We start from the raw sequence: 15,738 nt of genomic DNA on the forward strand, positions 1-15,738 counted from the left end.
GAGAATGAAGTGTGAATGAGTTGAATGAGGAGGGGTTGTATTTATAGGAAATTGCTTACGGACCTCCGACGACTTTCCGACGGAATTCCGACGGATGTAAAGCAGTCCGTCGGAATTCCGTCGGTATTGTCCAATCTCAAACGGCTATACAACGGTCATATATATTTGTCGGCAACGGTCACATGGTTCGTCGGAATTCCATCGGTATTTTCCGACGAACTTCCGACGACTTTGCTGTTAATCAGAATGTCGTCGGAAATTCGTCGGAATATACCGACGAACTTCCGACGACTACAACGGTTACATTTTTTATCGGAATGTCGTCGAAAAGTCGTCGGAAAGTTCCGACGAACCATATTTCGTCGGAATTCCGTCGGAAATGGCCGACGGAATTCCGACGACTTAATTTTTTTGGATTTGGTCAGAAATTTGTCAGTATTCCGTCACAAATGTCCGACGACCTTGGTGTCCGTCGGAACCTCCGTCGGAATTCGGTGTGTTTTCTTGTAGTGTGCAAAGATGATATAAAATGTATTCTCATTATAAACATAACAAAAAAATAAAAATAATAACTAAAATAATATAACGTCAAAAATATATTTGATAACAAATAAAAAAAAAAAAAATAAGTGACAAAAATAAGCAAACATCAAACGTTAAGTAAAATGGATATAATGTTCTTCATCACTTAAATTTTCCTACTAGACAATAAACACTATTATAGACATTTCTTGCAAATGCAAACCTAAAACACAAACCACCAAATCATACAAAAAATAAAATCTGAGTTCACAAGTAAAGTATACTCCGTCCGTAGGCCGGGCCAACCTTAGTTGTTTCATAATTTTATTATGAAGCTATACATGTATGTATGCAAAAGAGTTTTTTTTTTTACAAAAGATGTGATGACTATGATATTAGTAGAGACGAATAAAGAAGTTTAAGAGTTTTTGTTACAAAAAAAAAGAAGTCTAAAAAGTTAGCTCACAATAGAACTGGTAAGACTGTGATTATATGGGAAAAATAGATATGTTTGTTGATTGATGGGAGAGTATAACGGTAATTAACAATTGTTCTCTATTTCTTACAATTTAATATTAGTTTTTTTATATTTAAACTTCCGAAGAAAACTATACTTTTATAAAAGAATGTTTTGAAGCTATATAAGAACAAGTTGATTTCTAACATGGATGTTTTTGAGGTAGAATTTGGTGATATACTTGTAATTGTTGTATAAGGATAGAGTGTAGACCTTTCGGCGGATATAGACACATTTCTGAGCCTGTGACTAAAATATCAAACATATGTGGATGTATAAGATTAAAAAAGTGCAAAGAGACTGATTGGACGATTGAGACTTTTGATGCTCGTAATGCAATCTTCATATAGAAAAATCATTAGTATGAAAGATGTCGAAGCATAAAAACACTCGTAGCGTAAAACATGTTCTTAAGGTTTTAACAAGTTGCATAGAGTGAGGAAGTGGTCATCATTTCATCGTGTATCTGTTGATCATTTTTATTACTGATAAAGCAAACGACATGGTTTCATAGCATTTTTCTAGGGTGGAAGATAAAATTACCTATCTAGAACCACAATACCCAAATCAAACTTGATTTTTGTTTGTGTTTTTTTTTTCGGTTAAGTTTTTTTGTTTATGATTCTGGTTAATTTTTGTTGTTGTTTATGATTCCCATTAATTTTTTTGGTTTAAATGTTTATTTTAATAAGTAGGATTATATATTTCTCTTGATGTTTTTGGTTTATAACTTGTCTTAATGTTTTGCTTTATGATGTATTTATACTTTTGTTTTATGATGCATTTTACACTTCGTTTATGATACGTTGATTTTAGTCTATGATTATTAATTTTAATTTTTCATCGCCCACTAATGTATTTTTATTTATGGTTTTGTAGTTGATTAGTTGGATGATGGATGATGATGATGAACCTTATTTATATGATATGGTTAATGCTGACAAAATGATCCAAAAACATATCAAGGTACATGATGGTACATGAGAAGGATAATCTATCAAATGTGGGGATTTCGATACCTGAGAAGGACAATACAAGTGAGCAGTGGGCTACAATCCCTGGTCAGGCGGTTCAGGCAGGCCCTAGCATTGATGTTGTAACAAATGATTGTCTCTCGCCAAATGGTTTCCATGTTCTGCAAGATATTAGGGAGGAGGATGAGATTGATGAAGACGAGGGAAAGGATGAGGGTGAAGTAAAGCAGTTCACAGACGAGGTTGTGGGGAATGAGGCAGACCTTACTGATAAAACCTCCGTAGTCAACCAGAGACAGTGCTCCTCTCAGCGCTCCCATGGCAGAGGTACGAAGAAGACAATCGTGAACTCCCGGGCTCTGGTCCATGCAATCTCTCAGCAACAGAAAGGTCAAAACATCACCAAAAAAGCTTCCTCCCGGAAGCACTGATGTCGTCAATCTTTGTGTGGAACATGAGTGGGTTCAATCAGCCACGCAAACAAAAGGCGGTCAAGTATTGTGTTCAGGCTGCAAAATTGTCTATTGGTTGTTTGTTGGAAACTAGAGTTCAAGAAGATAAGTTTCAAAAAGTTTTTGATGCAGCTTTTCCTGGCTGGAACTGCATTCATAATTACTCTCATCATAGGCTTGGAAAAATTTGGGTATGTTGGTCAGAAGAGGTGGAAGTATGTCTGGTTCAGAGTAGTGCACAAATGATCACGGTGTGGTTGAGATATAAATCAATTGGTGATACCTTTCTCTGTCCTTTATCTATGCATCAAACTGTCTCATGGAGAGAAGAGAGCTATGGAGAGAAATGGAGTTCATATCAGAGTCGGTTGCTGGAACTACTAACCCATGGATTATACAAGGGGATTTCAACGTCGCCTTAACGGAACAGGAGCACTCGCGGTTCACGGATACTAGGCCTGATCGAAGCTCTATTAGAGACTTCCAAAATGTGGTCCTCTTGTGTGATATGGTGGATCTTGCTCAGGTTGGCCCCTGCTACACCTGGTCAAATAGCCAATACGATAACCCCATCAGCAAGAAACTGGATCGAGTCATGGTTAACAGCTACTGGTTACAAGCTTTTCCACAATCTTATGCCACATTTGAGTCTGGTGGTGTCTCAGATCATCTCTGTATGCATGTTTTACTTAGAGAGGCGCCTCAGGGTAATATGAAGCCTTTCAAGTTCTTTACTCACACTACTTCTCACCCTCGATTTCTTGAAGTTGTGGACCGCATTTGGAATCAGACAGCTCCTCTTTATCACTCTCGATCTGCTCTCCAGCTATTCCACGAGAAGCTTAAGTCGTTAAAGTTTGAGTTGAGGGGCCTAAACAGGGATATGTGTGGCGACCTCCCAGGAAGGGTAAAACAGGCGTACGCGGACCTCTGTGAGAAGCAAACTGCAGCTATGTAAGATTCGCAGGTGGCTACGTTTGAAGCGGCTTCTGACGCTTGGGAGCATTGGCACCATATCTTCGGACTTGAAGAGCAATTCTTTTATCAAAAGTCTAGGGTCCAGTGGCTTAGACTAGGCGATCACAACTCCAGATTTTTCCACAAGGTTACTCAAAGCAGGAACGTGCGAAACACAATCAGATGCATAGTTACTGCAGATGGTCGAATCCTCACTTCTCTCCCTGATATCAAGAGCGAAGCAGTCACACATTTTGAGACCTTTCTAAATGGGACCCAGGAGACTGATATGGCGGTCTCTCAAGATCTACTCTGCGGCCTAGTAACTTACAGATGCTTCTACGAAGATGCGGCGACACTTATGAAACCAGTTCTGGAGGCCGAGATCAAAGAAACCATCTTCTCCATGCGTACGAACAAAGCACCAGGGCCAGACTGGTACCCTGTGGAATTTTATAAAGCTGCTTGGTCTGTGATTGGGAAGGATGTTGTCGCAGCTGTTCAATCTTTCTTCATCTTTGGTTTCATGCCTCATAGCATCAATGCCACCTTGTTATCTCTTGTCCCCAAGACTCCAGATGTTGAGAAGCTAAGTGACTATAGAGTGATCGCCTGCTGCAATCTCATCTATAAGGTGATATCTAAAATAATTGCAAGAAGATTGAAGGCAACTATGCCTCAGGCCATTGAATTGAACCAGTGCGCTTTTGTTGAGGGACGTCTGCTTCTGGAAAATGTACTCTTGGCTACATAACTTGTCAAAGATTATCACAAGCCATCGGTAACCTCCCGGTCTGCCATCAAACTAGACATATCCAAAGCTTTTGACACCATCATCTGGTCTTTCATCGAGGAAACTCTGTGTGCTATGAACTACCCTGATTTGTTCGTCACGTGGATCATGAGATGCATCAACACAGCAGCCTTCTCGGTCTCGGTGAACGGTGAACTGGAGGCTTTTTTCACGAGTTCTCGGGGAGTTCGACAGGGGTGCTCCATCTCTCCATATATCTATGTCATTGTCAGCAACGTCTCTCAAAGCTACTTAACAAAGCAGTCGGTGATGGAGCAATTGGATATCATCCAAAGTGTACGGAGGTTAACTTATATCACTTAAGTTTTGCTGATGATATAGTCATTTTTACTGATGGTACTCCGGAGTCACTTAGAGGAACGCTACAAGTATTTGAGGAATTTACCTCTATGTCAGGACTGAGGATAAATGTAGCAAAGTCGACTGTGTTTGCAGCTGGTCGGGGAAAGCAGGCTCTTGAAAACGAGGCGGCTGTGGCGGGACTTTCACTCTCCGCTCTGCCTATCAAGTACCTCGGACTCCCGCTCACCACAAAGATCATGACAAGGAATGATTATGAGCCGCTAATTGTGAAGATCAGGAATCGATTTCTTTGCTGGACAAGTAAAGCCATGTCTTATGCTTGTAGACTACAACTCATCAAATCTGTTATCGCTAGTATTGCAACTTTTTAGAGCTCTGCTTTCTGCCTGCCGCAAGCTTGCATTGATGAAATAGAGAGCATGTGTTCTGCGTTCTTGTGGAGTGGTTCCCCAAAAAACACTGCTTGTGCAAAAAATTGTTGGGAGGAGGTCTGTGTTCCATTTGACGAAGGAGGCCTGGGTATCAGACGCCTCAAAGAAGTTGGTATTGTGTTTGTTCTGAAGCTCATTTGGAGACTCTTCTCTCAACCTTCATCGTTATGGGTTGTCTGGGTGAAATGTTACTTACTTAAGCAGGAGACGCTATGGGATGTCAAAGAAAATGTGGCTGGTTCTTGGGTCTGGAGGAAACTCTTGCAGCATCGATCTTTAGCCCAGCAATTTGTTCGCATGGATATTAATGATGGTCGTACAGTAAGATTCTGGTCGAACTTATGGCACCCTCGTGGTCGGCTGATTGATATCACCGGTGAGATAGGTACCTAGAAGCTTGGTGTTAGTAGAGATGCGACGATATCTGATATTTTAATTAATGGAGATTGGCGGTTCAGGAGATGTCGTGACCCTCAGATACAGTCGCTGATTCATGATATAAATGGTTTCCATCTCTCACTGGTGAATGGTACCGCTGATGGAGTCCTTTGGAAGACGGGAGAGGATACTTATAGTGATCGATTTGTCTCAACAGCTACTTGGGACCTCGTTAGAGTTCAGAAGAACAGAGTAAATTGGAGAAGGTTGATTTGGTTCTCGCAAGGCGTTCCAAGATTTGCTTTCATTACATGGCTTGCGATCATAAACAGATTAGCAACGGGGCATCGCACGGCACAATGGGGCCACCCTTAAGGATGTCTTTACTGTGGGGAGCCAGATGAGACCGGAGATCATTTATTTTTCGCATGTCCTTATACCTTTACTCTTTGGCTGCGGGTTGTTCGGAATCTGTTTGGCAGGGACCTTGATACCGACTGGGAAACAACTCTGACACGATTACTATCAGGTTCCTACGACAGGCTTACTTTTATCCTCCTAAGGCTGGCACTGCAAGTTACAATCTACTATATTTAGCGTAAACGAAATCAGAGGAGGCATTACAATATTTCCAAACCAGTGGATCACCTAGCAAGACTGATTGACAAAACGATCTGAAACAGGATTACATCTCTTGTCTACACCCTGAGGCCTCAACTACATGGCTTGATGTGTAGGTGGGTTGAGTCTCGTTCACCAGGCTGAGGGCGGTTTCTGATTGGCGCTCCGAATTAATGATGTTGCATTCTTTATTCTCATTCTTTAAACCATGAACAAATAGGATTGTACATATATTTTTTCTGCCATGATCAATAAATCTGAAATTTCAAAAAAAAAAAAAAGGTACATGATGGTATCATGTTGAACAACTTATGCATGAATAAGATTAACAATGTTACGATATTTTACAAACGAACCCGAAGACATTTGTGGAGTTATGAAAACAGAATCAATGGTCACTGGATATAATAAAAAGAAAGCTAGATGAATTTTTAAGTGGTCTAAAGTTTGTTGTGGATACATTGAAACCATTAGAAAGTGAATTCATGCGAATGAGTTCATTCATGAAGAATGATGATCGATAAATTTCATATTTTAAAGATTGTATTGGAGCTCTTTTATGGAACACATGTTCTAGTTCGGCCTCATATAAAAATAATGAGACATATAGAGATAGAAAGATGGAACATACCATGAATGTTTTAGTTATATGTAATTTCAATATGAAGTTCATATATGTATATATTGGCGTACCATGTAGAGCGAATGATACAAATATATTAACTCAATGTAATAAGAATAAATCTTTTTCACTTCCTTCAAACGGAAAATATTACCTAATTGATTTTGGATATCCAACTATAATTGGCTATCTTGAACCCCATACTAGGATTCAATATCATTTTGATCAGTTTCATAGAGGAGGATTACCAACAAACATGCAAGAGTTGTTTAATCAGAAACATGTGAATTTGTAAACAGTGATTGAACGGACGTTTGGATTGTAGAAAGCAAAGAATCACATTCTTGACCGTAAACATACAAAGTACGGTTTAACTAAATGTATAAAGATTTTAACATCAACAATGACATTACATAACTTTATATGTGACTCGCATCAAGAAGATTATGATTTTGTACAATGTCACGCATTAGAAAAATATCTAGTTACTATTAGTGATGATGATCATCATGATGAACATACTTAATATGAGCCTACTAGTTATAGAGCCATGAAAAATTTGTGTGATGTGATTACAAATGAAATTAGTAGAAGATGTTATCAACCATCTTTTATAGAATAAAACAGAAGTCAGTTGACATTTCTTGGTTTGACACGTGTCTTTCAATTTGTATTTTGAAAAATAAATCAAAATTTGTTCTAAAAACCAACGTGTGAACTAAAGTTTAAAACCTTTTTAAATTAAATCTTTTACAACTGTTTTTATGTTATCTTCGTAACTGCAACTTTATTTTACTATCTCAATTTTTTTAAAAATGCTTTTAATTAAATGTTTTCTAAACACGTTTTAAAAAATATTTTTTTGGTGTACAAAAATGTTTTAAAATTATATATCTGTGACATTATTTTCCATTGTCTTCATAACTGCATCGTTAATCGTCATATTTATTAAGATTATTATTTAAGCCTTTTGCTATCCTTTTCGGTCTATTAATTTTTCTGATCCAAAAACTATTTTCAGATCATATGCCGAAGTCATACATTCGTCGCTTTCAGATGATATGCAGAAGCCATACATTCTTCGCTTTCAACATAGAGTTTTTTTTATTCCAAGACACTTTATGAGTATTTATTAAGTTTGAGACACTTATCACTACTAGGCTACTTTGTTGTTGTTGTTTTACAACCTTATCCCTCTAACTAAAACAAACCGTGTTTCTTATTTTGTTCAGTTAACTCTTTTATTTTTTTTTAAGTATCTATTCTATTAAAAGGGGAGCAGTCTTGATAAATCTACTTATAAAGGTTGTTTGGACCCTTTCCTTTTATTATGTTTTGGTCTAACCCTATATATTATAACATCATGTATCGACCTTTGTAACCCCAAAATTTCGTAAAGAATATTTTTAGAATATGCTAAGTTGACATCTCCTTTAAATTTTATTTTAATAAATGGGACTATTATCTTACCGAAAAACGCCATAGTATATCTTATATAACCACACGTCTCACTAAACTCAAGAACATCACATATCTCACCAATATCATGAAAATTAAACCTGAGGCTCAGAGACAAGGAAACCAAAAAATGCGAATAGTTCGTATCCTGTTTTTTAAAGTCATTGCAATCCTCATCGCCCACTCATGATAAAGTATTACATTTTTACATGGTTGGACTATGGGACTATGTGTTTATGTACGTGGCTTATATTTTTACTTTCATTATATATTCAGATCTCTTATTATGGTTTTCTTATATGTTTCAGCTCTCCAGAAAACAAAAAGATTTGTCCATGACCACAGAAAACAACAAGTTTATGGTTTGGATGGAAAATAACAAGTTCCATCATGAAGTAGAAGATAATGATAATCCAGATTGCTATTCCAAATGTAATTTCGTTTGGAATCCAATATCTTTTATGCGGGAAGCAAACATCGAGATTTGAAGAATATTCTGAATGTACTTTTCATTTGTTTTCTTATGAAGATTTTACAATTTGATTTTATCAAACAATAAAAATATCACGAAACACAAAGGGGGATTTTATTTTGTCATAAATTTATATTAATAATAAAGGGGCATTTAAATTGCTTATTGAAGCACGAAATACAACTCAATAAATGTGAAATCTGAATAACAAACGAATATGCAAAGTGGAAGCAAAATATCTAAATTACGATTTGACATCGTTAGTTAAAAGGCTTTTTGTCCTTTAGCATATCGATCTCATTCTGATTAAAACCATGACTATATTATTGAGTTAGAACACTATAACACTGACCAGAATAAACCACCTTATTCATCTCAACTTATTCAAACCGTAATACAAAGTCCAAGCTATCTATACCACCTTATTCATCTCATAAGCATCTCATAATATTGGTACGTTTTGAAATTATTTTAGCTATCTAAACCACCTTATTCAGCTTATATTCATTTCAAAATATACACCCTACCTAAACCAAATCAAACCATTTTAGCTTCTTATATGATTCAAACATTTAAAATATAAAAATCCGCAATCATCAGACCTAAATCGTTAACAAGATTTTTTAAAACCATCTTTTGTAGATACGATTTTGTTTAGGTAGATCCGGAAATATTTATATTGCTTCCTCTACAAGTTTTACTAAATATCACTATCAGTTATTATTGTGATTATACTTGCAGGATTTTCTCTAACCTACTTTAGTTTGATTAGTATTAACGCTTTCGAATTACAAAGGTATATTCGAATTTGGATAAACACTAGAATAATATTCCTTAATCCACAAAATAATATATTTGATCAAATCTTTAAAATATAATGTCTAACACCTGCGTAACCTAAATCCGGTGTACCACCTAACTATTATAAACATAGCATCACTTAACCACGATTTTCATCAAAACTAAAGATACAGAAAACAAATTTTAACCTAAATCCGGTGTACCACCTAACTATTATAAATCTTATTGTATTCCAGAATCTCTGATATTATTTTACTTTGTTGTTTTGGTTTGTTAGAACTATTTATTGACTGTTTCACGCAATGTTTGGGTTTTACAGAGATTTTTTCATAATTTGGTTAAGTTTTTTGATTATCAAACAAAGCAGACAGACATTCCTAAGGATATAGTTTTTATATATTTTTCTATCTGTGCTTTTGAAAAAAACTACTCACAGAGAAAAGAAAATAAAAAAATACGAACTATTTATAAAGTGACCTAAGTTTGCCTTTCTGCTTTTGGGTTTGTTAGAACTATTTATTTTAGTTTGTTGTTTTGGTTTGTTAGAACTATTTATTGACTGTTTCACGCAGGATTTTTCAGAGATTGTTTCATAATTTGGTTAAGTTTTTTGATTATCAAACAAAGCAGACAGACATTACCACACATCAAGCAATCTCCGGTTTATTACGTAACTACCGATAATGTTCCATTCCTATTGTCTAAATCTAATCTAAACATAATAAACCAACTTACTTATGTTTCTTGCAAAGACATTCTGGCCAAATAGAAGTTTCTTCTGAGCTTAATGTGTTGACGGAGTTTCACTTATGTTTTAAGATCCTACAGAAGAAGAAAAAAACATAAGTTAGTAACAGAGATTCACTTAAACCGTAAGCTATTTTTCTGTTTGTCGAGGATTTTTAAAATAAATCAACTTACACATACCTTTTTTTTACCAATGTAATACTATTATATCCATTGCTTCCCATCTCCTCCAGCCTGCTTTGACCCTCCTTATCATAATACTACAGAGAAATGCAACTTAAAATTGTCACTTAAAGCGCAGGGTTTTGTTCTGTTAGTCAAGGAGTAAAAATCAACTTGCAAATACTTCTTTTTACCAATGTAATACTATTATATCCATTGCTTCCCATCTCCTCCAGCCTGCTTTGACCCTTCTTATCATAAAACTTCTTAGAATATGCAAATAAAAATATTCAAAGTATGAGATGTCCAGTTGTTCAGATTATGAAACATAAACTTCAGAAAAAAGCAGATCTAAATCAATGAAATTGTTCTAAAATCAATGTACAGAATATGAAACATAAAATTTTCTTACCTTTTGAATATTAATTCTTCAGCGAACAGAAATAGTTTAACAACTGGTCCGTCAGGATAAATCGTTTCGAATACCTGAAAATAGGAAACAATAATTAGGAAACAAAAATATTACGAAGAAATAATATATACAAATCTATTTTCATATTAAAAATAAACAAAATCTCTAATACCAATCCGATTGCGTGGTATGCCGGAGAAGAGAAGAGATATTCTTCAAACACATCAATATTGGAAGCTGGTTTATGTCCGATTACTTCTAATATTGTGTCGGAAACAACAAGCAAACGGTTCCTGTTTTTTTTTGGAAAACAACCGGTTCATATCGGAGAGGAACCCCCCGACGATCTCCTCCTTCGGTAGCTGAATCGCCATCGATCGGACGGGACTTTTGTTTTTTAATTTTGATTTGATTTGCGAAGTCAAATGTTCTTCCCAGCTTTTGTCGGTAGAAGAACAAGACTCATGGGCTGAGCCTTAACTAAACAATTAAATTTGCCCACATTTAAGTCATTTTGCTAAAACCCAATATTAAAACTAAAACAAATCATCAAAAACCCATTATATTAAAACCCATTTTACACCCATATTAATAAACCTGCAATTAAAAACTTTGATTTTAATTTTCAACAATAATTTAAATATTGACTATGTATAGAAAAAAAATATAGCTTTATAATAACTACAGATTAAATCCCTTTTATATATTTTCTTTTATATTTTTAAATTTTAATAGTTAATATATATATATATATATATATATATATATATATATATATATTGAAAAATAATTTTAATATCTAATAGACAAGATCCAACCTTAAAATGCAACAATAACACACATCAATGTTTCTTGCATTCTGTATGTTGTATCAAACATAATTGCCACAAGTATTAAGAAAATGGATTGATTGCTACACTTTATGTTTCAAAACCAAATTAGTCGTCCAAGTCAATATTCTATAAACTACTAAAGTGCAAATGTATCCGCGCTTTCTAAGCGCGGATCAAAATCTAGTATTCTATTAAAACAGCAGTGTGACCCATTGATAAAAGTAGGGTCCAACAATTATTTTAACAATACATATTTTTTTTATACGATAACTGCAACGAAGCTTAATGACTTAATGTAACCACCTTCTATAACCACTTTCGATAACCGCCTGAAATCTAGAATACATCCGTGATTCGAAAAAGCGGTCGTAAAGCCGTTTAATCGGGCGCTGGAACGCTAGGCTGAACTTTACCGTGGCGAATTTACTCTGTTCGGCCAAAAAATCGGATTTATTAGAAAACATAAAAAAAGTTGGAGTTTCTAATGTTTTAAATCAAAGAATGAAGAACAGATTTATGTATTTGATGTATAGAAACCCAGAAAAGCTCAAAAATTTAGAGGATTTGGTAAATCCATGGTTGACGGCCGCAAAAAAAGTATTGCAGAGAAAACCTAAACTATCAGAAGGAAGAAGAAGATGTAATTCAGTTACAAAAAAAAAAAAAAAAAAAAAAAAAGAAGAAGAAGAAGAAGATGTAATTACAATAATACCACTCATTAAAGAAATCATTAAAAAAAGAAAAAAAAATTATTTAACGTTCCCTCGAACTCGGGTTGGATTGTTTAAAAGCACTCCCAGTTACCACTAGAACGCTGCTGCTTTATACGAAAGTTAATAAATATATATATGTATCGCAAACTTCAAAAGTGCTCAAAATTAATCCCGATTACCTTCGATTTATCTCCCTTTTTTGTTAACTCGCTAAGCGCATGACGTCCGTCCGACTCACGCCTTAGCGAAATTTCAAACATGGGAATACATAATTGTTTTTTTTTTTTTATGAAACAAAAACATGGGAATACATAATTGTTTTTTTTTTGTGAAACAAAAATTGTTTATTAACCTTTTAAATATGTACATACATTTGGTTATAGGTTCTAAGAGCATCTCCAATGTATTACTCCATATTTTACTCTAAAATAGCGCAACATGAAAATGACTACTCCAATGTATTACTTCATTTTTCACTCCAAAATGAATATTCTGAAATGATTCTATCTTTATTTAATTAATAATTGTTACTAAACCTTCAACTTACAAAAACTTACCAGTTAACCCCAAATATCTTATGTTTATAAAACATCCACAAATATAATTTATTTAAATTAATTATTTCTTATTAAAATTACAATAAATCATAAAATATATAAGATAAAATATTTTGGTTCAATAATGAGTATTAGAATATATTTTTTCACAAATTTTCAACTAATGCATCTCAGAATGAATAATGAGTTTCTTTATCCATGATTTTCTTAAATTGGGCAAAAAAAATTTAAAATCAAACATTTTCATCGTTTGGGGGCTTTTGGGCAATACTTCACTGATCATGGAAATTCTAGAAATGATTTATAATTTCTATAATTCATTGATCATGACAATTTCTATAATTTGTTCTATATTATAATAAAACACCTACTTTATTTTAGAAATAAAATGTGGAAAATTAAAACTGTTATCATATATGAAACTACAAAAAAATATTTCATATTGCATATTTTATGAATAAAGATTAAAAATAATTTCCAAAACGCATATGACACAAGTAGGACACAAGTACATAGTTATGAACCTTTTTTTTTTGGTGGGCAAAAGGGAGAAAAGCCTCCCTATATTATTAGAAAAAATCGGACAACTACGACATCACTACATGCCTAGGACGAGAAACGCCTAAGACATCATCCTCAAGAGTTGAAATTACATCAGGTGGTACATAATCAAAACTATGAATTCCTAATGGTAAAGTAAAGGCATAGTTGGCTAACCCGTCGGCTAGACGGTTAGCTTCCCTATACACGTGATCAATTCGGACAATCCAGTCCTTTGAAAGATAGCCATGGCACAAACGTACCAGGAACGACAGTGGGTGAGTCTCCTCAATTCCTGTCTTAAGAAATCCAACCACAACTGCTGAATCAACCTCTAGCTCCAACCTTGCGATCCCCCTTTCCCATGCCAATACCAGTCCATAATAGACCCCCCACAATTCTGCCAGTGGAGCAGAGCATCGACCAATATTCAGTGCAAAGCCTCCGCACCAATCGCCAAATTTGTTTCTCAACACCCCACCTGCAGTTGCATCACCAGGGTTTCCATGTGATGCTGGGTATCTACGGGGAAAAGTGCCAATTTCGACCCCAACAATTTAGGTCGTGCCAAATACGACCTGAACAATTGATCAGTGCCAAATACGACCTCAACTCAATTATAATTCGAAAAAACTAACCAAACTTCTTAAAACGTGCTTAAATCTACATTGACTCTAACAGAAGTTTGTCAACCGTTAACAAGATAAGACGAATTCGTTTTGATATATATATATATATTTTTTAAAAAAATGTTCATTCCGGAACTCAAACCATGCTGTGATACTCTTCTAAAGGGGCACACTAACAACTAGATAAAAGTAACTTTTTGAAATATTATTACAAATTTGAAATTATATAAACTATTATTATTCATCTTATCCAATTTAAAATTTTAGTGACAATTTTTTTCTGATTTATATAAATACATTAACATGTTTTTTATTTATCATATCTTTAATAAACTTATATCTTACTAAAATATAAATAATAAAATATTTATTATTGTACAATCTTAAATATACTTAAGACTTTGAATTTATTTATAAAATTTTCTTATATAATATTTTTAATTTTTAAACTTAAGTGGAAATCTTTTTATTTTTCAAAGTTAATATTATATATTTTGATATTTTGGTCAAAAATGTTAAGAGGCCTTTTACCTTTCTTTCACTAAGATATGTTGTACAAAATATTAGACATATTAAACAATAACTAAAATATATAAAGCAATCACCAAAGTTTTAAATTGGATAAGATGAAGAAGAATAGTAGTTTATATAATGGGGAATTTCAATTTGTAATAATATTTCAAAAAATTACTTTAGTCTAATTATTAGTGTGCCCCTTTAAAAGGATATCCCGAAACGGGTTTGAGTTGCGAAATGAACATATTTTTTAAAAAATATATATCAAAACGATGTCATCTTATCTTGTTAACGGTTGACTAACTTCTGTTAGAGTCAATGTAGATTTAGGCGCGTTTTAAAAAGTTTGGGTAATGTTTCTTAAATTATAATTGAGTTGAGGTCGTTTTTGGCACTGATCATTTGTTCAGGTCCTATTTGGCACGATTGAGAGTGTTGGGGTCGAATTGGCACTTTTCTTCGTATATTAAAACGACGTCGTTTTATCTTGTTAACGGTTAACTAACTTATGTTAGAGTCAATGTAGATTTAGGCACGCTTTAAGAAGTTCAGGTAGTTTTTTTGAATTATAATTGAGTTGAGGCCGTATTTGGCACTGATCAATTGTTCGGGTCGTATTTGGCACGACTGAAATTGTTGGGGTCGAAATCGGCACTTTTCCTGGTATCTACGTGCAGTGTATCTAGATTTTCGGAATGTCATGTCAAACAATTATTTAATACATGTAAATTATAAAATATATATTATTATTTATACAAATAAATATTTATTTAAAAAAACTAAAAATAAACATATGCAGATCAAAATTTAGTAATTGTTGATATATAAACACATTATTCATGAAAGTTTTTACCTTTACATAGGTATAGTTTCCATATAACTAGGTATTTCTATTCAAATGTTAAATTTACCATGCTTAAATTTACAAATAGTTAGCAGTATATGAGTTTCTTAATCTGAGAAGCTTGCAAAGCGAAAACTAATACTAACATTTACCATCTCTCAAGTTAAGATCGACACCATATCCAACGAGCATTAACCTAATTATACAAATATTCATTCTATTTAGGAGATCAGAAGCAAGTTTTATTTATTCAGTGTCCCTCTATCGTTGGATGTTCATTGTGGAACCTAACGTGAAAGATACATCATACATTTTTTGGCATCTCTTAATAACAACTTCCCTCCGTAGGTCCACTTTTGATCTGATCCTATAGTGTCAGCTCAACTATTCGCTGTCTTTGTGCACCTGTTTCTTCTATATGGTTTTGAAAGCTTTCAAATCAACCATCAAATTGATACATGTC

The 15,738-nt window shown here is 34.2% G+C and overlaps 1 protein-coding gene across 1 annotated transcript; it reads left to right on the forward strand.

The window, feature by feature from the left end:
• The first annotated feature begins 2,811 nt into the window (after positions 1–2,811).
• Positions 2,812–5,363, forward strand: LOC106292214. Its single transcript, XM_013727826.1, has 5 exons — positions 2,812–3,372; positions 3,433–4,056; positions 4,198–4,359; positions 4,449–4,805; positions 4,911–5,363. Exons 1-5 carry the CDS (start codon positions 2,812–2,814, stop codon positions 5,361–5,363), a joined length of 2,157 nt encoding a protein of 718 aa, XP_013583280.1.
• Positions 5,364–15,738: the final 10,375 nt, after the last annotated feature.

This window comes from Brassica oleracea, chromosome C5, assembly GCF_000695525.1.
Source record: "Brassica oleracea var. oleracea cultivar TO1000 chromosome C5, BOL, whole genome shotgun sequence".
Classification (NCBI taxonomy): Eukaryota; Viridiplantae; Streptophyta; class Magnoliopsida; order Brassicales; family Brassicaceae; genus Brassica; species Brassica oleracea.